The following is a 21,613-nucleotide window of genomic DNA, read 5'->3' as shown; positions in this document are numbered from 1 at the left end:
GTCTCATCAGCTTTAAACTAAACGGGCACCGACACCACCAACCAAGTTAAAAGCAAGCCGAAAGGGAACTTCCAGATGTAAATATGTTTTATTTTTCCCCACCAGTAATCCCTCCTCTGAAAAATACAGGTTAGAAAATTTGGTTAGTTTTATGAGCCTGAAGGTTGCCAGCCCGCTGCATTAGCGAGTCTGGTGATTAACGGGTTGGGGAGGTGGCCACGTGCCAGCATACCAAAGCGATTAGCTCAGCCAACGGAGCTGCGGTCCTCTGCGGACAAGCCCAGCTCTCCAAAAGGATAAAAGGCAGAGGGGACTCCCGATCCAAACTCCCAAAGATTTCCACTCATCTGCCATCTCACCTCCTTGTCCTCTGCCCTCACCACCGGCGACTGCACAGCAGTTAGTGGGCATTAGGTCAGGAGGACTCGCTAAGAGTTCCAGTGCTGCTTCTGCCACTATGCCTGTTCATCGGAGCAGCTTCAGCTCCGTGTCCATGTCCCGCAGCAGCGGTGGAGGCGTGGGACGGATCAGTGGTGGTTTTGGCAGCAGGAGCCTTCACAATCTAGGGGCAAGCAAGAGGATTTCCATGAGCGGAGGGTATTGTTCTGCTAGACCAGGATACAGTTACGGGTCAGGTCATGGCGGGTTGGCATACAGGGTTGGTGGAGCTGGGTTTGGGTTTGGAGCAGGATGTGGCCCTGGAGGTATTCAAGAGGTCACAGTCAACCAACACCTCTTGGTACCTCTTAAGTTGGAGATTGACCCCAACATGCAGAGAGTGCGGCAGGAGGAGAAGGACCAGATTAAATCCCTCAACAACAAATTTGCCTCCTTCATCGACAAGGTAAGACACGTTCCACTTAATCCAGCCTGGCATGTTTGTCATTGCCTGTAGAGTAGAATCAGGATTGCTCTCAACATTATAAATTGACTTCTAAGTCTTTAATGCACAGAGTTAAGGATTTTGTTCAGCTTGTTACCGCTGTCTCCAGACTGTCTATACAGCTCATTTTGTCACAGCTCTATAGACAGTCTAGATAGGGTGCAAATTATTTTTCCAGGTTTCTTTACAGTTGAATATTGCTCGTGGTTTCCAAATCTTCCTATCAACGATCTTTTGTTGACATGCCCACTTTAAATTATATAAAAATAAAACCAGAAAACCCCTCACATTAAAGCCCCCATCTCATGAAAAGTGAGGCAGGTTTTGAGTTGATCATCCCCAGTGATTTAAATTGTTCTGATGGGTTTCAGGTGCGGTTCCTGGAACAACAAAATAAAGTACTGGAGACCAAATGGAGCCTCTTGAAAGATCAAAAAATTGTGAAAAATAACCTTGAACCTATATTTGACGCGTACATCAGCAACATGAGGAGACAGCTTGAGGCTCTAGGAGGGGACAGGCTGCGGCTCAGCTCAGAGCTGAAGGCTATGCAGGATGCTGTTGAAGACTTCAAGATCAGGTAAGCAACACACACACAGAAAGAAACCTGTCCAGTTTTTCACTCTATCTTCTTCCTGGATGAGCTAAGAGACCCAAGGCAACCCTAAAACTGTGAGACCTCAGGAAGGACTAAAGTGATTAGTTCCCCTCCCTTTACCTGCTGGATACATGTCAGCAAGACAATTTTTTTGCAGGGACAGGTGAAATTTTTAAATGTTGCAAAAGGCTCAGACATCCACAGGAGTTCAGGAGCAGCTTCTCAAAAGCTTAGTCTGTCCAGAGCTTAAGTTTTCCAAACGGTTTCAGCTCCCATGTAGCCATTTTAATACAGACCAGGATGAAACCTGAATCTCCACAAGACTATTAGGGACTCTGAACACTCACACTTCTTACCAATGTGGGTTCCCTTCCAGGAGGGACAGATTGTCTAAAAAGAAAGATTAATTTTAAGTGTGTGCTTAAGTGTTTTTTCTTTTTCTTCCTTTTTTTTTTTTTTTTTTTTTAAATTATTATAATGTCCCTTAATATCAATGTACTGGATAGTTTCAGCACTTCTGAACGTCAGGAGTTAGCTTCCACCCCATGGAAAGTCACTGCGATCTTGGGCGAACATTTCAGCTCAGCTCGTTAACTCTTTAGGCTGTTAGGAGGAGGTGTTCCCTCTCTCACCCACTCTTTGCACTTTGGACAAACATCTATCAAGACCTTCGTGTCTGCTACCATGCCCACGAGGGATACACTGCTTAATGGATGTGAATAAGTAAGAAAATTAAATTGTCAATCTGAAACCAGAAAAACGAGAGATGAGAGCTGGGTGCAGGCTGCAATTCAAAGCAAGGACACACGCGTTCTGCCAAAAACCCTCTGCTCTCCCTTTCTCGGGAGATCATGTGTCTGACACTTTCTGCCACCTTTACCAACAGTGCCTCTAGCCCAAAAGTAGCCTCAGAACAGAAACAACTGCCTTGGGGAAGAGAAATCCTCATCCACAGACTACTTTGAGACTTTATTTTACGGTTCTCTGTGCCTTCAGCAAAGAAATGTTTACCGGACACTAATCTGTCCTGTGTCAGTTTGGCCATGTAAGACCTCGGGGTCTGCTACAAATCAGTCATCTGGATTTCATTAATTCATTTTAGGAGGCGACAAATGACATTCTGGAGATAAATATCCTCTCCATCAGCTACAGAAGAGACCCCAAAGAACAGAAATTAGCCAAAATAGCCAAGTTCGAGGTAGCTGACACCACACTGACTTGAGATAAATCCCAGCTTTAAGCCCAATATCGCTCTCAATTAACTGGGTCAGAGAGTGTCCTCCTCCTCCTGTTCTCGTCACGGGTCCATGGTGAAATCAGTTGTAAATTTTGAAAAGCAATGTCTAACATCAGCACAGTCTGGAGCAGCAAAGCAGCAACAGAGATTGCCCAGCTGAGAAGAGAGCTTTGGGCGCATCATGACTTCAGACAAGAAACCCTCTGACAACCAACGGTCACGTCACAGAAGAGGTTCAGACTTTAATACTCTGCCTGCACCTGACAAAGTGGCAAATATTCTTTCTGGCTCCAGATCAGGGAACCTTTGGGCCAAAGCCCAGTTACATCATACACATTGCTGGGCAGGGACCATCCCCTTGCATTGTGGCAACAGTGCCTACGCCTTCCAAAAGGACGTCACTGCTTCTGTCCCCAGTTCCTAGGAATTTGTTCTTCTTACCTTTATTTATTTTAAACTTTGTGGATCCCAAAGTATTCTTTCTAATGCTTTGCTCTTCTGAGACTAATACTAATCCAACGGCAATTAGGAATTAGACGTATGCCAAATTAGTTTTCCTCTTCTATGTGCCTAAGAGCTTACAGACCCGCAAATCTACATACAGGCGAGGACTTTACTTAATGGCAATGATTTTAAGGCTTGGATATTCCTGATGTAAAGAAATCTTCCCCCATGAAAGGCTAACGTTTTATTAGCTGCACGGACGCTCTCCTTTGAACTCCTGTCTTTCATCTCCCCCATTTAATCATTTCATTTGAGCTGGGCATCAGTCCACAGCTATTGCTTTTTTTTATCCTTTACCAAGAGTGGGACTGTGCGCTGCTGCTAACCCAGACCTTGGCTTTCCTTGCCCAGGCCATCATCCTCCCTCCTCCTTGGCCATCCCCAGCCCTCCCGAAGCCACCGCGGGAGCTGGCGTCAGAGATCCCGGCTCTTCTGACTAACCCAGGTGTGGCAGTGATGAGCTCAGCCACAGCTCCACCCAGCCCTCCCAGCCTGAGAAAATTTAGAGAGTACAAGGTTTCCATTCACAGCAAAAACTTCTGGGAGGATAAAATGTGCCTTTAATGAAGGCCTGCAGCTTTTCTAGATGGCCTCCTCCCACCCCCTAGCCCAAGGGTGCTGTCTTTCTATCATAATCGGTGAGATATATCTATCTAATAACATACATATAATATACGCACTGATCTAGCAAGGACATAGTGTTGTTAGTAGCTATTTTTGTTGTTTCCTCCAAAGATCTACACATCAGTGGTAAATGCCCCTGGGAACAGACTCTCTGTTCTCAGGGTCTCCCCACAAGCACCCTGGGGTGGGTTGCAGTACAGAAGCTGTAAAGCGATGCTCATCTCCCCTTCCCAACAGGTATGAAGAGGAGATCAACAAGCGCACGACTGCAGAGAATGACTTTGTTTTGCTCAAGAAGGTGAGGCGCCAACAACAAAGAAGGGACACACTTTTTAAAAGCAAAACACATTTGAATGCAAATAACCCTTTTTATCCGGCAGTGCCAAGCTGGGCAAAGCACTTAGCAAAGGTGTAGTCATCCCTCCTTGAAGTAGAAACACCCAGTTGTGCCAGTGTGTCAGTCCTTGGCAATAGCTCCTTCTCGTTTCAGGCCCCTCATCCAAAATTCAGGTGAATTCTGGTCCTCCAGGTACCAGATCATATCTGGATCATCTGTAACTTCTAGTCACTCCACTAGAGCTCTGCGAGTTCTGCAGCCTTTCTGTATCCAATCCCACCCTCCACAGCCCCCCCAAAAACCAAGAAACTTCCACTGTTTCGAGCATTGTCCGAATATATGTCTGGCAAAAAAAAAAAAAAAAAAAAAAAAAAGGAAATTCAGTGGCTTCTGACGTGTCAAAAATTGCTTAGATCTATGGGACAGCATCCCTCCCCCCAGAAAAAAAGGTGGAGGGAAGAAACCAGCTCCCTCTTGGATCTGTTTAAAAGTCACAGAGGTCAAGAAAGTCTTCAGCTCAGGTTTGTCTCCAAAGGTTCATATTAAATGACAAGATAGGCAAGGTTTGGTTCACTGCCTCTATTGTTGTGGTTCCAGGATGCCGATGCTGCCTACGTGAACAAGGTGGACCTGGGGACCAAGGTGGATGCACTGACAGAGGAGATTAACTTCCTGCGAGCCCTCTATGCAGCAGTAAGAATCTCCCAAATTTCCCAGTTCTGCCATTTCCCCATTTTCCTGGTACCGACAGGATAGACCCAGCCCAGGAGAGCTGTTTGGAGCTGCGGTTCCTCCCCAGTCCTACCCCTCTACCGCTCATAATCTCCGAGACCAGCACAACAGTGAAATATCTGGGGCCAAGAATGAATTTGTTTGACTTACAGGAGCTGTCTCAGATGCAGTCACAGATCTCTGACACTTCCGTGGTGCTGTCCATGGACAACAACCGCAGCCTGGACCTGGACAGCATCATCGCAGAGGTCAAAGCGCAGTACGAGGACATCGCCAACCGGAGCCGGGCTGAGGCCGAGTCCTGGTACCAGAGCAAGGTGAGGATGTGAAAAGTAAACAGGCGAGCTAGGAAAAATTTTGTTTAGCATTTCCCAAAGGCCATTTTATACTGGAGAGTGCACGCAGAGACAACGGGAGTCGGGTGTAAGTTCAAATTGATTTGGATAGGATTTCATTTTAGTTTCCTGGACATGTGAAAACGCCATTTTGACAACGAGAGGTAGAGGAGCATAAGGAGATAGAGGGAGGAAGGAAATATGCTAAAGGTCATGAGGAAGAGCTTGGACTGAGTACAGAAAGAGTCAGAACACCTGGTCAAGAGAGGATCAGAGCAGGATCGATCTCTACCAATGAGTTCAAGCTCCTGCCCAGCTCTGACTGTGCCCTCGTGTCTCATCTCTCTGCCCACCCCAGTATGAGGAGCTGCAGCTCACAGCTGGCCGGCACGGAGACGACCTCCACAACACCAAGATGGAGATCTCAGAGATGAACCGCACGATCCAGCGGCTCCACTCAGAAATTGATAGTGTAAAGAAACAGGTATGGGGCACAGGACCCCTCCCAACATGGGGGCACCTCCATCCCCACTACCTTGCTGTACCCTTGCAAGGATGCCTGGGAATCGGGGTCCAAACTCACGGAGCAGTCACCAGGCCTATTTCCACTTCTTGCAGTGCGCCAGCTTGCAGACGGCCATTGCAGATGCTGAGCATCGCGGGGAGATGGCTGTCAAGGATGCCAGGGCCAAACTGGCTGGCCTGGAAGATGCCCTGCAGAAGGCCAAGGCTGACCTGGCCCGGCAGCTCCGCGAGTACCAGGAGCTGATGAACGTCAAGCTGGCCCTGGACATCGAGATCGCGACCTACAGGAAGCTGCTGGAGGGCGAGGAGAGCAGGTGGGTGGCTCCCGCTGCAAACAAGTGTCCAAACCCATGGATGTTTTCACATTTGCCTTGCAACAAGAGAGGGAAGGGCCACAGATCTTGCAAGAAGACAAACCCCTGCCCTACACAGTTACGGTGTTATTTCAGTTCCTATCAAATGCTCAACATTAGACCGTAAGACCCCAGACCATTCTGTTCCCCAGTGTCCCTGGTGCCAAACTTGTGCTTGAAATCCTCATAAATAATAAGCCCTTACTTCTCTGTCCTCTCTTTCTTCCAGGTTGGCTGGAGAAGGCGTTGGTTCAGTGAATATTTGTAAGTAATCTGGCTCATAAGCAATATATTGAATTTGCATTGAGTTATTCCTTAAAAGTACCTGGAATTGAGGATAAGACAACGAAAATTAGCTCTATGCAGCCAGTAGTTACCAGCACAAAAATCGAGTATACTTGGGGTTTTGCAGGGCTCTGTGGGACTGGGGAGGCCAGAGAGCCTGACACACCTTTTCTCTGACCAGATCTGAACTTGAAAGATTTTGTACTTTGAGATTGTCCCTGGGACACTCAGAGGTCTAAGGCCAGCTCTGCTACAGGATAGGAAGAAAAGCCAGAGAATGAGATCTGTGAAGTACAGGCAGGGGTAGTCTGACCAAGAAAAACCATGAATGTGTGCAACTAAAGGCTGAAATTCCTCCGTACTATTCCAAACAAACTAACCCTCTGCTCATGGTTTCCCCCCACAGCCGTGGTCTCATCCGGGAGCAGCTACGGAGGTGGGAACACGCTGGGGCTGGGCTCAGGCTTCAGCAACAGGCTCAGCATGGGGGGGAGCGGTGCCAGCCCCAGCAGCGGGGGCTGCCTGGCCGGGGAATTCAGCTCTGGCACGGGAAGAAGCTCAAGCATGACGTTTGTATCGAAAAGCACCACCAAGAAGAACTATTGGAGATAAATCATGGCAGCACCCAGCTCACCCGGAGCAGAATTTGAGCATCACCTCCTGCTGCCAGCACAAAGCTTATTAGCACCATCCAAAGAACCACACTTATCGCTTTCCCACTAGGGGAAGATATTCCCAGCGCTACTTATTGGCTTGGGCGAGGTGCCTCTTCAAGTCCAATTAATTCCTCTGCATAAAGGCTCACTCAGCTGACCAGAAGCCCGGTGCTGCTTGTCAGCGAGTAATCAGCCTCCCCATTAATGGGTGCCATCATTAGAGCTCAGCTCATGGCTTCCCAGGGCTCCCTTTTGCTCCAGCGCCCTTGTGCAAATCCCGAGTAGATGCAGGACTTAGAGCAGTGCACGTGAAAGCAGAACGTGTCCCTTCACCCACTCATGGTAGAAACCAGGAGGTGTGTAGAGACCACAGTCCCTTGTGCTCCCTCCCTGCTCCCCACCGCCAGGCTTGCTCTCCCCAAAGCCTTGAAAATTTGAAAACAAAGCGACCTTCATTATAGAGGCAGTTTCTCTGTTTCCCAATTCCTCTTGCACTGCTACCGTTTCACTCCAGGCTCTCTAGCTCTACCTACATCCAAAAATGCAGCTTTCCTTTTCCATAGGTAAAAGGGGTTGGCTCTCTATGTAAATTTAATTCTTTGCCCACCCAATATGTCTAATTTAGGCCAAAAGACCATGTAACCAACAAGTTGCCAGACCTTGTCTCAGCAGCAAATCATTCTCCTTTCCACCAGTCAGAGTAAGCTTAAAGCAGAGACAAGGGTTAAAAATACAGGAAAAACAAAAAGGAGGAATAGCAGTCTTTGGTATAAATTTTACACAACCTGGAAAAACATCTCTGGTTTAGTGTCTTTGTTCTTAGCTGCCTTTTTTTTTTCTTTCTTCCCCCTTCTCTTTTTACGGAAGAAGTAGGGAGGCAAAGAGAAGGGTTGGAGAATTACGTGCCAAAAATGTAAATAGCTCATTTCCTCTCATCTTCTGCTCCTGTTGAGCTGTATGAAATGCTCCTGTTGAGTTTTATGAAATATCTTCAATAAACTACAATCAAACTTACCATGAACAATGTGGGTTTTCTGTGTCACTATGAAATTCACCTAAAAGTGTCATTTTAGAATAAGGTTTAGAAGATTTGCCACAGGCACTTGTTGTCACTCAGAGCCTTCCCATCTCCTCCTCCTCCTCCCCATCTGTCCCAGAGAGGGGGGAACATTAAGTGTTTTGGTGACAGGGGTCACAGAGCAGCAATAGCCAAACACTGTGGGAGGTTTTCCAAGTCGCAAAGCCAACAGAGCCAGCCCAGAAGGTGAGAATGGTTTCACCTGGCCATAAATGTCTACATCTGGGCCAGAAAAAGGACAATTTTGGGTCAAATGATTTGTTCCCCAGTATCGCCTCCCTCCCTCCGTGGGACTGAAAGTGCTCCAGGCAGTTGGCTGAAGATATCTGCGCTGCAGAAACACTCCAAAAGGTGTTTTAAAGTCAGAAAAGATGGATCCCACACATTAGGGATAAACTTCTGGAAAGGCTTGTTCCAGACCTGCAGCCTGTGCGAGGAAAACAGGAGGGATTTGTCTCCATCCCCTCTCTGGGGAGGCCACCAGAACTGTCAGGCCAAGTGCTAGACAGGGGTGCGATCCCAGGGCAGTGGGATGCTCCCGAGCTGAGGTTTCTGTTGGGTCAGCAGATCGAAGCCGGGCTGGCTCAGACAAGCTGGCGGTTCTGAGCTCTGCTCAGGTCTGTAATTAAAAACCCAAGAGAGAGAAAGCGAGAAAAGAAGCCAACATGACTTCTTCCATTTCATGGAAGATGCCAACTTGTAGCAGCTGTTCTCCAGCATCCAAGGCCCAATCACAAAAGACGCTGAGCTCTCTGAACTCCTTTTAGGCTGTGTCCCAAAAAGTGCTTAGCACATACAACTCCCACACAGCTTTACCCTAAAATGTTGCGCAGCTAAATGAGGCGGGCCAGCTTTCAGGCTTGCATGCATGAGCTTCTCTCTGATCCTCTTCATGGAGCAGAACATGTTCTCAGGCCATGATGAATGCCAAGAAAATCACATGAAAGCAAATGTACCTTTAGAAAAGGCTGAGATTTTCAGGGCTAAGCCCTATGTATTATCCCACTGGAGGCAAAAGAATTAAGAGGGTTCCCACCCATGGCACGGAGCCCTTTCAATATTTCAGCAAAGGTGGGACTGAAAATCACCTATTTCCTCCTCTAGGAAAGACCTATCTGCCTTTCCTGCATCTTTGTCACTCTGAACCCACGTCCTTTGCTGAAAAATAAATGTATATAGAGTCCAAACTTACATTTACAGGGATTTGCCAAACAATTTCACCAGAAAGAAATGATCAAGCCCAGTTCTCTTGTAAACTGTTCCTCACAGACGACGCTTCTGCAAGCAATAAGATGGGACCATCTGACCAGTATCTGTCACACTCCCCCCAAAACTAGGAAAAACAAGAGACTCCCTCCTCGGGACACTCAGTGGAGGACAGGTAGCTTGAGCGATCACCTCCATCTATTCAACATTTTCCTTTTGTTTTTTTCCCAGCTGGTGCAAAGGTCTGGGCTGGAAAATCTTTCACTGCTTTCTCCTGCTCTCACACCTTGCCTTGGTGCACCAGTTTTCTGCTTGTAGTTACAGATCAGCCCTATCACCAAGAAATATGCTTGCACGGGTCCATCTCCTGTCCCAGGGAATTAAAAGATTGTTCCTGAGGCCAACAAAACGACAGAGGTCAAATGAAAGAAAGAAAAGTGTAAATTATAGGATTAGGCTAACACACGGAGCAACTCTGGCTAAAGGCTAATGTAATATCAAACTAAATCAGTGTTTGGGTCCCTAGAATGTTCCCAAGAGTTTAACTCAGATTCTTCTTTTCCCACATGTAAAACCAAGCAACACTCAACACTCCTTCCCTCTCTCCCAGTGCCCTGCAAACATCAAAAGATTGGTTCTGTGTTGTTCTTTCATGTTTACTACAAAAAAAAAAAAAAAAAAAAAAAAGAGGTTTGTAAATGCAGGTTTTATGCGACCAGGGATTCCCTCCCATTTAAATTAGAAACGCAGGCAATAACTCAGTGATAGGTGTGTGCTTAAAAGCGGTTCATGTCACTATTCAGCAAAAGAGACGTGTGGGATATTACCAAACAACCTGAATTCATAAACACCTTTCAGAATCATCTTTTAGGGCTGGTTGTGCACCCGAAGCCTGTTTTCCTGGGACACAAAAAGGCGGAAGCTCTGCTTCTCACCACAGAGGGTTTCTGGCCAGGCCGCACCACCTCCTGTCCTGCCTTCAGCTCCTCCCTCTGCCTTCACTCCCCTCCAAGCTGGTCTTGACATCCTGCCAATCCCACCTTGTCTGCTCCGGAGTTGGGGGCATGAGGAGCTTCAGCTCTTGCTCTCTTGCGACCCTGAGAAGTGGGAAGAGCTGTACTGTCAGCACCACCTCGTGCTGGGAAGGTGGATTTGTGGGGTACCCCAGGCAGCAGAAGCCTTGGTGGCAACGAGGGCTGCAAGTCCAACACCCACTGCCAAGGTCAGTCAGTGAGCATCTGCTCCGGCTGCTCAGGCTGGAGGTAGACCCAAACCTTCAGTCCATGAAGCACCAGGAAAAGGAGCAGATCAAGATCCTCAATCACAAGTTTGCATTTTTCATTGACAAGGCAAGCGGGGCGATGCCCAGCTCAGCGGGGAGCGCAGCCAGCGAGCTGTAAGAAGCTGCCGTACGGCGCGGCCGAGACAAGGGCTGCATCTGCCGAAGTGCTAACTAGGCACAGCAGCCAAAACTCACAGCCTGGCTTTGCAGTAAGGGCCTGCTCAGGGTTGATGAGGTGGACATTTTGCACCACCTCAGAGTGAAAAGGAGCCTTCAGTGGGGGCAAGAAGGTATTTTCATGCTCGAAGAGTGGTGTAAAGTCTTATTGCAAATGGCAATCAAGCTTTGCTGTTACATGCAGAGAAACTCATTCTCTAAAGCCCCATTTTTACATCACTTGAACCCTAACTTGAGTAGAATTACCTCTGAGTTACCCCACTCTGGTGCTGAGTCTAACTTGGTGCTGTTTGCATAGTCACAACCACGATATTTTTCTAAAGAACCTTCTTATGAGGAGACTCTGTTCAACAGATTTTAAGTGCATGCCTATCCTGAATAGCTCAGATTTTATCTTTCAGTTTGTCAGTTCTGGGACTGTAATGTTCATTTCTGTGCCACCAGTATCACAAATCACTGTACTTGGAATGCTTTACTTCTGGGTTTCAAGTCCAGTTCCTGGAGCAACAGAACAAGGTGCTGGAGATCAAACGGGGATTTCTACAGGAACAAAAGTGTTACAGGAGCAACACTGAGCCAATGTTTGAAACTTATATTGGCAACTTGAAGAGGCAGCTGCATGTTCTGGGAAGCAACAGAGCCAAGCTGGAAACAGAACTGGGAACCATGCAGTGTATCATGGAAGTTTACAAAGTTTAAAAACCATGAAAGCTCCAAAACTAGGGCTAGAACCGACCCTCACTTAATTTTTGGATGGCAAAGGCTGCAGGATTTGCTCCAGATGTACACATCTATGACTGGCATCAGCGGTTGGTTTCCATGCTGAAGTTGGAGGTGGTAGTGGAAGACTAGATTCTTTCTTAAGCTAAATAATGAGGAGCAAAGTGATCTTTTTTCTTCTCCTCGCGGGTGTGAAGAGGAAACCCACTGGCAAACGTGCAGAGAATTTTGTTACGTTCAAAAAGGTAAGAACATTTCAAACCAACTCAAAACACTTATTCTGGGCTTTTGGTATGAACAGCAGCCAATATTCCTGGAAAGAGGGTGAGACTGCCTCTCACTCTCCAGAGACTCTGACTCAAAGGCCAACTTTTGGGAAGATTCAATTAAAAGAGTTGAATCCCACTCTAAAATGATTCAGTTTCAGCTGAGCTTGTTCGCTTGGGATGTTTGTGTACTCCAACTGGTCAAAACCTTTCCTTCTCTGTGTATAGTGATTTTTTTGTCTTCTGCCCAAGAGGACAGGAGAGCAGAACAATTTAATAGTATGGTAAAATTTATGTCCTTGAAAAGAGTAGCCCTAAGAGTTTGGAATCTCATCGCTCGCTGGCATTAAGCAGTTTGCTCTTTCATTTCATAAACCCTTCAGGACACGGATCGTTTTTATGTGAACAAAGTTGAACTGGAAGCCAAGGTGGAGTCCCTTGTCCAAGAGATCAACTCCCTGAGGAGCTTGTATAAAGTGGTAACGGCTTTTCCTTTTTCACTCCCTCTCTCTCCACCCCATGCCTCTGCAGGGGCTCTGTGCAATTAGGCTCCCACAACCCATCACTAAAGATCACAGAGATTTTTGGTGTTTCATGTGTACATCTGTTGATGACTCTGGATTTCAGAGGCGTTACTCTTGCACCGCACGGGCAATATCTGTGTCAACTTGAGGGTGAAGGTAGAAGCCAGAGAGATTAAACCAGAAAATCTCTCTTTGGGTTTAATGCAGCGAGCCTGAAGCCATGGTACGTGGAACCCACTGCATCTCCTTGTCTCCAAAACGCGGTGATCCACAGGGAAAACACCTCCTGCAGAGACTGACAGTCTTGCCGCTGCCTCTGGGAAACCACTCAGCTCCAAGCATCTGTTTCAGACACATTTATTGTGCTCTTATTTATGCTCTTTTATTGTGCAAATGGACAACAGCTGAAGCCCGGACATGGATGACATCATTGCTGATGTCAAAGCTCAACATGACGACATTGCCAATGGGCCGATGCAGGTACTACAGCCAGGTGAGTCATGATGGACTCTCACAGAAGTAGTTATGCCCCACTTCTGTCTGCTACAGGCTCTGCTTCTTCATAGGTCCTAATTTGGGTTGAACAGGCTTTTTAAAGCTCTGCTTTCTTAGCCACCTGCTATGTTCTCCCTACGCGTGGTGCATCCTCTGTTAACGTCTTCACACACATTGCTGAATGAGTCATTCGTGTCCCCCAGTGACAAAGGTTTTTGCCTTAAAGCTGAAGATCCGGGACTGTGGCCCCAGAATCACACAGTAGGTTTAATTACTGACTCATCGCCTCGCTCTGGTATTTATTTTCATTGCGTTTTCTCTCTCCTCAGTATGAGGAACTGAGAGAAACCACTAGCAAACATGATGACAGCTTGCATAACACAAAGAATCAAATTGTGGAGCTGAATTGGGTGATTCAGAGACTCACGGGAGAATGTGAAAACACCAAAGTCCAGGTTAGGATGACTCAGGGGCAATAACGTGTTCATCACAATTCCCAGGTTGTGGCTTTCCAAAACACCTCTGCTAGAGCAAGGGAGCAATAAAGCCAGTTTTGATGAAATACATGTCAGGTGCTCAACTGTAAGACTTGCCTGTAATCCAAAGTACAGAGTAAAATAGTCTGTTATGACTGATAACTGAACTGCCATCAGCAGAGCCCTGCAGTGAGAAGACAACACCTACACCAAAGTCTCAGCTAGGCAGAGAATCATCCTAGAGTTCAAGGTTCACCTACAGAGTCTGAAAATATAACAAAGTGCAGGAGGATGAACACACAGACAGGCAGATTCAAGAGCTCTGAACTATTCAAAGCGCATGTAAATAAGTGGCGGTAGGGAAAAATCTCCTACCTGCAGAGATACAAACTGGAAGGAGCTATTGCTGAGGAGCTCGGGGCAGCGGTTGGTGAGGACGCAAAGTGCAAAGTCTCTGAGCTGGAGGTATCCCTGCAGCCGGCGAAGCAGGATATGGCCTGTGAGTACCAGGAGCTGATGAACGTCAAGCTGGCCCTGGACATGGAGATCACGACCTACAGGAAGCTGCAGGATGGAGAGGAGAGCAGGTGGGTGCTGGTACAGCCCTGCAGGATGCTTGCAAGGAAGCAGCAGTAACACATCTAACCCCATGGCCGCCCTTCAATCCGCCAGCTGAGCCACCGCCTCTGGAATCGCAGCAAATCCCACGAGAACCGACGTCCTAAGGAGCGACATGTTCCAAAGCGCTTCCCAGCATTTCTGGACCCAAATGCCTTACAATGTCAAAAGCTTCTACTGCGCCCAGACACTGAGGTTTTCCCTCAAATGGAAGACTTTGAATGAATAAAGATGATGTCTTGTGTAGCCTCAGGTTTGATCAAGCCAGAGGCTCAGCCACAGCCGTGCCTGGCCACCTTTGCCGCTCCAGCCAAAATGACTGGGTACCTGCTCACACACGAGCTAATTGAGGGGACAGAGAAAAAGCCCTTGGCCAGGACTTGCTCACACTTACACACATGAAGCCAAAGCAAAACCCTTTCCCTCCTTGGGCACGACACCAGACTTGGGAAAACTTCCTCCAGGCATGAGCTGAGCAGTCGAGTCATGGTAGATCCAAAGCACTTGCCTGGCCTGTGGGCAGCTTCCCACACCCCCAGACCTCCCAGTTACTGGCCAGTTACAGGGACACACACTAAATGTAGACTTTGGTTTTTACATATCTCCATTTTCCCCTAAGGTAGATGATGGCTGCCCTGTGAATATTTATAAGTACCAGATAAATCCCTATTCCTACTAATCCCCCTAGATCTACTCTGTAGGATGGAAATCCTGAGCTGGAATGTTTTCTTTGCAGCTGTGTGTTGATCTCCAGGAATAATCACATGCAGTACTGACCCATGCTTTGGTGGCAGCTACTCTTCCAGCAGCAGACCCCTATTCAGAAGCAGAGGCCTAGTGACTGGAGAAGGCATCTGTGGTAAAAGCATCGCTGGCTCTGAAGATATCCGTGCTCCTTGTACCACCACAGGATACAGTGCTGGGAGTGGGAAGAGCTCCAATGTCAAATTCATGTCCTCTACAACCTACTACATGTCAAAATACTAAAAAACCAACAAGTATTTGAAAGGAGGGTCCTCACTCCCCCAGTTCCTATCAGCAGCAGCCTGCCAGCAGCACACACAGAAAACACGGGGGGGATTTTAAAGCTTTCAGTCCAGCCTGCGTTGCTTATTCTCCGCAACGTTCAGTATTTTTATGAAACTTGCTCTTTTCATTACCTTATGCTGTAGGTTTACAAGCTGGCTCTTCTCAAAGTTTACCTGTTCCTCCTGGGGTGAGTAGGTCTAGCAAAGCCTGGGCAGCAAGGCTGGTTTAACAAGGCAGTGAACAGTTAGCACAGCTTATGTGTTAAGGAACCACTTGCCTGAGAAGATAACTGGGTTAAAAAATACTAAGTATTACAATAGAAGTTTCTGCTCCTCCAGTGTATGGACAATGAAAAGTTAAAAACCAAAGGGAAGAGAGGAGTCTTGCCTGGATCTTGCCTTTATCTTGTTTTTTCTCTATTTCTCCCCAATAAACTGACACAGCAAATCTGAGATCACAATATATAGCTCCTCTTTTCAGAGTTACAAAACACACATTCAGGAGACAATTAAAAAAAACCCCAACCAATCAACAAACTCAAACTCAAATCAAGGCCGAGACCATCTCTCAGAGTCCCCAAGAGATCCACTGGCTGTTGGAAAATGTGGGTGCAGAGCCAGTCCATGTTCCCAGGGAGGGGGGCGAGGAGATTGGGTCACAGCACGTCTCCCCCACCACACTCCTCCTGTGCCCATCATTCAGTGACCATCACACCCCTGGACCTAATCCCCTAAAACCAGGATGAAAGAGGGAGGGAAACTCCCTCGGGGCAGAAAATCACCGCGGTATGACCGATGTGCTAAAAGTGGCTACAGCCAGACTGTGTGAATGCAGCTGGGTTGTGAGAGATCACAAGAACAGGAACAAAACCACGAGATATTTTCCTGCTCTGAAGCCTGTGGTAGGCTGAAAGAAGAGGAATTCTTGCATTAGAAAGTTTTTCTGAAACAAAAACTTTTTTTTTTTTTTTTAAATTAAGATTTTTTCCATTAAAATAAAATGTAGCACCAAAAGGTCTCACTCCCAACATGTTCAACCCAGTTTGAACTATTTGACTTAATTAAGCTAGCTCAAAACATTTTGGGTTATTTTGGAGTCAGTTCAACAACATATTCAACTGCCTTTCCTTGTTGCATTGGAGACCCTGCAGCTTTATCCCTCTCTCCTTTTGGGTCAGGCTCCCTCCCTGCAGCTTTATCCCTCTCTCCTTTTGGGCCAGGCTCCCTCCCTGCAGCTTTATCCCTCTTTCCTTTTGGGTCAGGCTCCCTCCAAGCTCAGCCTCCTGGAAGCCCTGTCCTCAGATCTCTGTCCAAAAGCTGGACAGTTGCATTTGGTGTCGTCTTATCAAAAGCAGAAAGCATTTCCTAGGAGGACAATGTGGAGAAAAGAGATGCAGCCGGAGCCAGAACGTAAAACTACATGATCTGACACCAGGATTGAGGACAACCCCAAGACCAGCTCTAGATCTTCTCATGCCCCATTCCCCTAAGGATGTCCATGAGCCCTGGAGCCAACGTGCCCAAGAGCTCCCAGATCCCTACAGCAAAGCTGGTAATTTTGGCTTGCAATTGTAACCAACCACGGAATAAGGAAGGGGAAAGAAATGCAGTAAACACAACAAAATCATTAGTTTGAAACATCCACCCTGCCCCTACAAACCATGCCACCCTCCCACGCAGCGACGCGGGTACCAGCGCTATCCCGGTCCTTCGAGGGATCCAGACACACACACACACGTGTGTGAACAGCAAAGCCAGGAAGAGTCGGAGCCCTGACGCCGCAATGAGGGCACCTGCCCAGCGTAGAAGGCGAAGGACCAAGCCTGGCCCTGCCCCAAACCAGGTGGGAACCCAAACATCAAGCTGAGGGATGAGGACACACCAGTTTTCTGAGGGTTTGGCCAATAAGCGTGTCTGCAAAAGCTACCATGTTCCAGGTATCGGCTTCAATTTCAACTAATCAGCAGTTCCCCTCCCCCCAATAAATTAACACATTGGAAAACAGGTATCAGCAACCTGCAGAAAAATCACCTTGAGAAATAGATTTGGCCCTGCAGATGCTTCCCCGTCATTAAAACACGTTGCCTTTTACAGGCAGATCCAATAAAACCTGGTCTTTTACCACTAACCTGCCTGCAAGACTTCGTTCATTAATTCTCAGTAAATTCACATTTATTACTGATAGTTGTTATTAAACAGGAGGTTGAATCACATCCTCCTTCAAAGCTCTTACTCACAAGCTGAGGTATCAGCAAAACATAACGATCTCCTTTGATAGAAAAGTGGTTTACATTTTCAAAGTCTCAGGGCCACTTCATCCAACCTATAAAAAGGGGAACATGCAATTTTTACCATGTCCTGAAAATAATTCACCCAGCCCAACTGCCCTAATTTTTGTTGCTATTACACAAGATCTAAATATGACCCCTCTGACTTAACAGCATTCTTCCACTCTTTATGGGGCAAATGTGCTCCTGCTTTCTCTGCTGGTAAATGGGGCAAATATGCTGGTGCTTTCTCTGCTGGTAAGCACAATATATGTTAAGTAGTTCATATTCTTTGCATCATAAACATTTTGAGGAAGTTTCATGCAGCCTCGCCCCCATTTTCCAGGCAAATAAAAGGAAGAAGTTGCTCCGCTGTGGTCAGAGGGAACTGCACCCTAGAATCTGCTCCCAGCTCGTCACCTGTCTCAAGCCTTCTCCCACCAGCAGCCATGTCCTGCTGCTCCTACAGCATCAGCCCCGGCCACGCCGTCAGGAAATTCAGCTCTTCCTCTGTAGCTCTTCCCAGGAGTTGATGTAGTTTCAGCGCTGCCTCGTGTCACTGGGGTGGTGGCACAGGCTACCGTGGTTTGGGTTCCTTCAGCAGCACAAGTCCTGATGCCATCGCGCGTTTCGGGCCCAGAATAGTTGTTGGAAGATGTTCTCCTCCGAGATGTGGATATGGCTTTGGTGCAGCTGACACAGGGTTTGGCTACAGAGGTGCTGGCTTTGGCTACGGAGTTGGTGGAGTGTCCAGGCCATGCACCATCACACCCATCACCATCAACAAGCAACTTCTCCAACCGCTCAGACTGGGACTCGATCCCAATATGCAAATGGTGAAGTACCAAGAGAAGGAGCAGATCAAGACCCTCAACAACAAATTTGCTTCTTCCATGGAGAAGGTGAGCTGAGAACCCCTCCCCAGGTCCAGTTTGCAGGCACTAGAGCCCAGGTGAGGTGTCTAGCACGGAAAGGGCAGGGAACCCATGTAAAACATTGAGGGCAACTCACATAAGGGTGCCAGCTGAGCTTCGAGGTGTTTATGAGCCACAGGGGAAGCTTCAGTGTACAGGCACTATTGCCTCTAGGCCTGACTACAGGGAGGGAACAAGCTAAAACCAGTTTCATCAGCCTTCCAGTTCCTTTCCATTCCTCTACACACGTCCTGAATTTACTGGAACTCTATCCTTTCTAGAAGTGCTTAGTTTTTTTGTGCATTTCCACATGGGTGCCCGAGAACAAAAGCACACTGGATTAGGAAATGCTGCATTCACGTGTACCAAGAGCAGGAGCACATTTCACTGCTGTGACATGGACACTGGCTCTCACAAGCTCTTAATCCTCATCTTGTTTCTTATTTTGCTTTCTGGCATTCAGGTTCGATTCCTGGAACAGCAGAACAAGGTGCTAGAGACCAAGTGGAATTTTCTGCAGGAACAAAACCACTGCAGGTCAACCATCACACCCATGTTGGAGGCTCATATTGGTAACCTGAAGAAGGAGCTGGAAGCACTGGGGTGCAACAGAGCCCAGTTAGAAACAGACCTGAAAGCAGCACAGCAGGTTTTGGAAACCAACAGGAAAACGTAAGTAAAAAACAGAGAAATGTGAGTGCAGGGCTCAAAATGTTGTTCAAGACGGGTAAACAGGCAGAAACCATGAACCTTTTGTGGTAGTAAATGGTTCCCAGAGAACGAGTAGGTAGATGGAGAGATCTACCAGGATCTCAGTATATAAAGCAAGGTCCCAATTTACAAAGAGAAGGAGGAAACAGAGGATGTTCCTCTTCCAGGTTCTCTTTCTCTCCTTCCTAATTCAAAGAATTAACATTTAGAAATGTTCAGCAGCCATTTGCTGTCGCCAAGGTCAAATCAAAACAGTTCTGCTGCTATTTTGTAAAGACTCAGCAACCTCTCTGAAAACGTTTGCTTTCCCATGGGCTATGAAACAAGACCAAAGCATCCCAAAACACTGTTTGGGGAGAAGGAAAAAAAAAATTAGGAGTTTCACTTCTTGAAAGAAGGCCTGCAGAAACCCAAACAAAGATGTAATTGCGCTGAACTCAAACAACATCTCCCATTTTCCCACGCAGGTACAAGGACGAATGCAGCCAGCAGACGTGCACCCAGAGTGAGTTTATTGCCCTGAAGAAGGTGAGCAAGGGGCTGTTTGAACTCTCCTCTCCAGGCTGAGGTCTTTGGGGTGCTCGCGGTGATTTATTTCCCCAAAGCAGCACACAAAACAAGTACAAGCAGGAGCTGGTGCTTGGGTTTGCTTGAACTCAAATCAGCAGCAACGGTGTAATTGGGAGCTGGCGCAGGGTCACGGTACCAGCACTGAAAGTCCCTCACCCCAAGGGCAGCCCTAAGTCTGCTCTCACTAACAAACTTCCTTCTTCTATCCCCAACACGTCTCCAGGACGCGGACTGTTTTTCCTTAAACAAAGCAGAGCTGGAAGCCAAGGTAGAAAGCCTGAAAGAAGAGGCTGAATTCCTGAGAACGTTCTGTGAAGAGGTAAGAAGCCTCCCTATGGCTCCAGCCACTGCTTACATTTCCCAGCTGAATTTTGAAGCTGCTTATCCCAAAGGACAGAGGAAAAGGGGGTAACGAGGGTGAGTGGTGAGAATCAGCGATTCATCTCTGCATGGTCACCACGAAGGGGGACCAAAGTGCCCAGTGTGGGTGGACACACCAGCCTGGGGCTGGACTGGGAGCAGAGCAGGACCAGCATCCCCCTGCCCAGCTCAAGCCAGCAGGAAATCCACCAGCTGCGGGCCCAGGTCTCAGATACTTCGGTGGTCGTGCGGATGGACAACAGCCGAGATCTTGGCTCGGAGGCACCACTGTGAGGTCGAGGCTCAGTACGAGGACGCTGCCCACAGGGGCCGGGCAGAAGCGCAGGCCTGGTATGAAAGGAAGGTGAGAAAACCTGGCAGAGGGAGGGTTTGGGTGCAGTTTCTCTCTTCAGACCAACTTCAAGCCTAGAGAAGCACCCCCCACTCCCCTAATTTGCTGTGATTTAACTCAAGGTTTGGGGATAGGCAAGAATGTCTTTTGGGGTTTTTTTAGCTCGAGGAGTTGCGAGTCACTGCAGGCAGAAGCGCTGACAGCCTGCGAGAGACAAAACCCGAGACAGCTGAGCTGACACGGACAGTCCAGAGACTGAACGGAGGAGTGAGGAGTGCCAAGGCCCAGGTGAGCACAGCCAGGTCTGGTTGTTTCAGCAGGGCAGAGTGAATTGCTGTTCTTGCAAGCTCCCACAACTAAATTAAATGGTGCTGTAGCACCTTACAAAGGGTGTTGACAAGCTAGGACTCTGCTGCTCCAACTAGGGCTGCGTTAAAGCCAAACTCCTGCAGTACCTGAAGGTGGATGCAGTTACAGCATCCCAATCCCTGCGAGCAACACAAGGGAGCACTGAAACTGCATATCCAGCTCTCTCAAACCCCTGCTGGAGGGGACTGCGTGTCCATCTTACTGCTGGGCTGAATGAGCAACCAGACTTTAAACCCATCTCTTGATAATTCATCACATTTGAAGACAGCAAGAGGCAGCCAGGACTGACCGTGTCACATTCCTTGCAGCGCCGCAGGCTGGAAGCTGCCGTGGCTGACACTGAGCAGGGTGGGGAAACGACCGCCAAGGATGCGAAGCACAAACTCTCCGAGCTGGAGACAGCCCTGCAGCAGACCAAGGCGGACCTGTCCCGGCAGCTCCGTGAGTACCAGGAGCTCATGAACATCAAGCTGGCCCTGGATGGCAAGATCGTCACCTACAGGAAGATGCTGGAGGGTGAGGAGAGTAGGTGGGTGATAAACAAGCTACTTTAGATGCATTTGTTGGAAGAGAAAACGACTGGACAGTGCTATGTCAGAGCTGCCGGGCTACAAACCAACCACACAGTCCTGATGCAGATCAGTTCTTGCCACCAGTCCTAACAGAGCTCCACTGGTGCAAACCCACCCAAACAGCCAGGCCTGGTGCCTCCGAACAGCGAGAGACCGGCTGGAGAGGGTCAGGCTCATATTTGAGGCTAAAGGCCTTTGCATTTGAAGGTAGATTGATAATGTGAAAGCTCCTCCCATTCTCTAAAGGCTCTGTACAGAAGAACGTTTTGCCATCGACATCTGTAAGTTGAGGTATTCACCTTCTACCAAGCTGAGGCATCTTCTGCCTTTTTTCCAGGAAATTCCTGAAACCAAAACTCAGCTTTGCTCTGCCTTTTGCAGCTTCTTGCCTTTCTCACCTACAGCCCAGAGCCTGGCTTTGCAAGTGCCCATGCATCAGCCAACAGAAACTCGTGCTGGAGGGGCAGCGTGGGGGCCTGTTCACAGCAGTGAGCTGCAGTGATGGTGTTAGCAGCAGGAGCACAAGGAGCTCCCACGTGAAGGTGGTGTCCATGCCCAA

The 21,613-nt window shown here is 47.9% G+C and overlaps 2 protein-coding genes across 3 annotated transcripts; both read left to right on the top strand.

The window, feature by feature from the left end:
• Nucleotides 1-346: 346 nt before the first annotated feature.
• On the top strand, nt 347-7,994 carry LOC141972022 (keratin, type II cytoskeletal 75-like). Of its 2 annotated transcripts, XM_074929756.1 has the most exons (10): nt 347-602; nt 687-844; nt 1,255-1,463; nt 4,084-4,144; nt 4,781-4,876; nt 5,068-5,232; nt 5,609-5,734; nt 5,869-6,089; nt 6,358-6,392; nt 6,820-7,994. In XM_074929756.1, exons 1-10 carry the CDS (start codon nt 458-460, stop codon nt 7,023-7,025), a joined length of 1,422 nt encoding a protein of 473 aa, XP_074785857.1. In that variant the 5' UTR covers nt 347-457; the 3' UTR covers nt 7,026-7,994. The 2 variants fall into 2 exon arrangements, with proteins under 2 accessions (XP_074785857.1, XP_074785856.1); XM_074929755.1 differs by having other exon boundaries at nt 347-844.
• A 4,745-nt stretch (nt 7,995-12,739) lies between these two features.
• LOC141971817 (keratin, type II cytoskeletal cochleal-like) lies at nt 12,740-21,036 on the top strand. The gene is given in 11 exon segments (XM_074929412.1): nt 12,740-12,802; nt 13,147-13,272; nt 13,675-13,880; nt 17,877-18,108; nt 18,584-18,792; nt 19,299-19,359; nt 19,625-19,720; nt 19,963-20,051; nt 20,053-20,125; nt 20,276-20,401; nt 20,791-21,036. Coding segments are annotated over 11 exon segments (1,527 nt in total).
• The last annotated feature ends 577 nt before the right edge of the window (nt 21,037-21,613 follow it).

Source organism: Athene noctua, chromosome 30, assembly GCF_965140245.1.
Source record: "Athene noctua chromosome 30, bAthNoc1.hap1.1, whole genome shotgun sequence".
NCBI lineage: Eukaryota > Metazoa > Chordata > Aves > Strigiformes > Strigidae > Athene > Athene noctua.
Note: the sequence above shows the minus strand (reverse complement) of the source record. Positions and strands in the feature narration are given on the sequence as shown.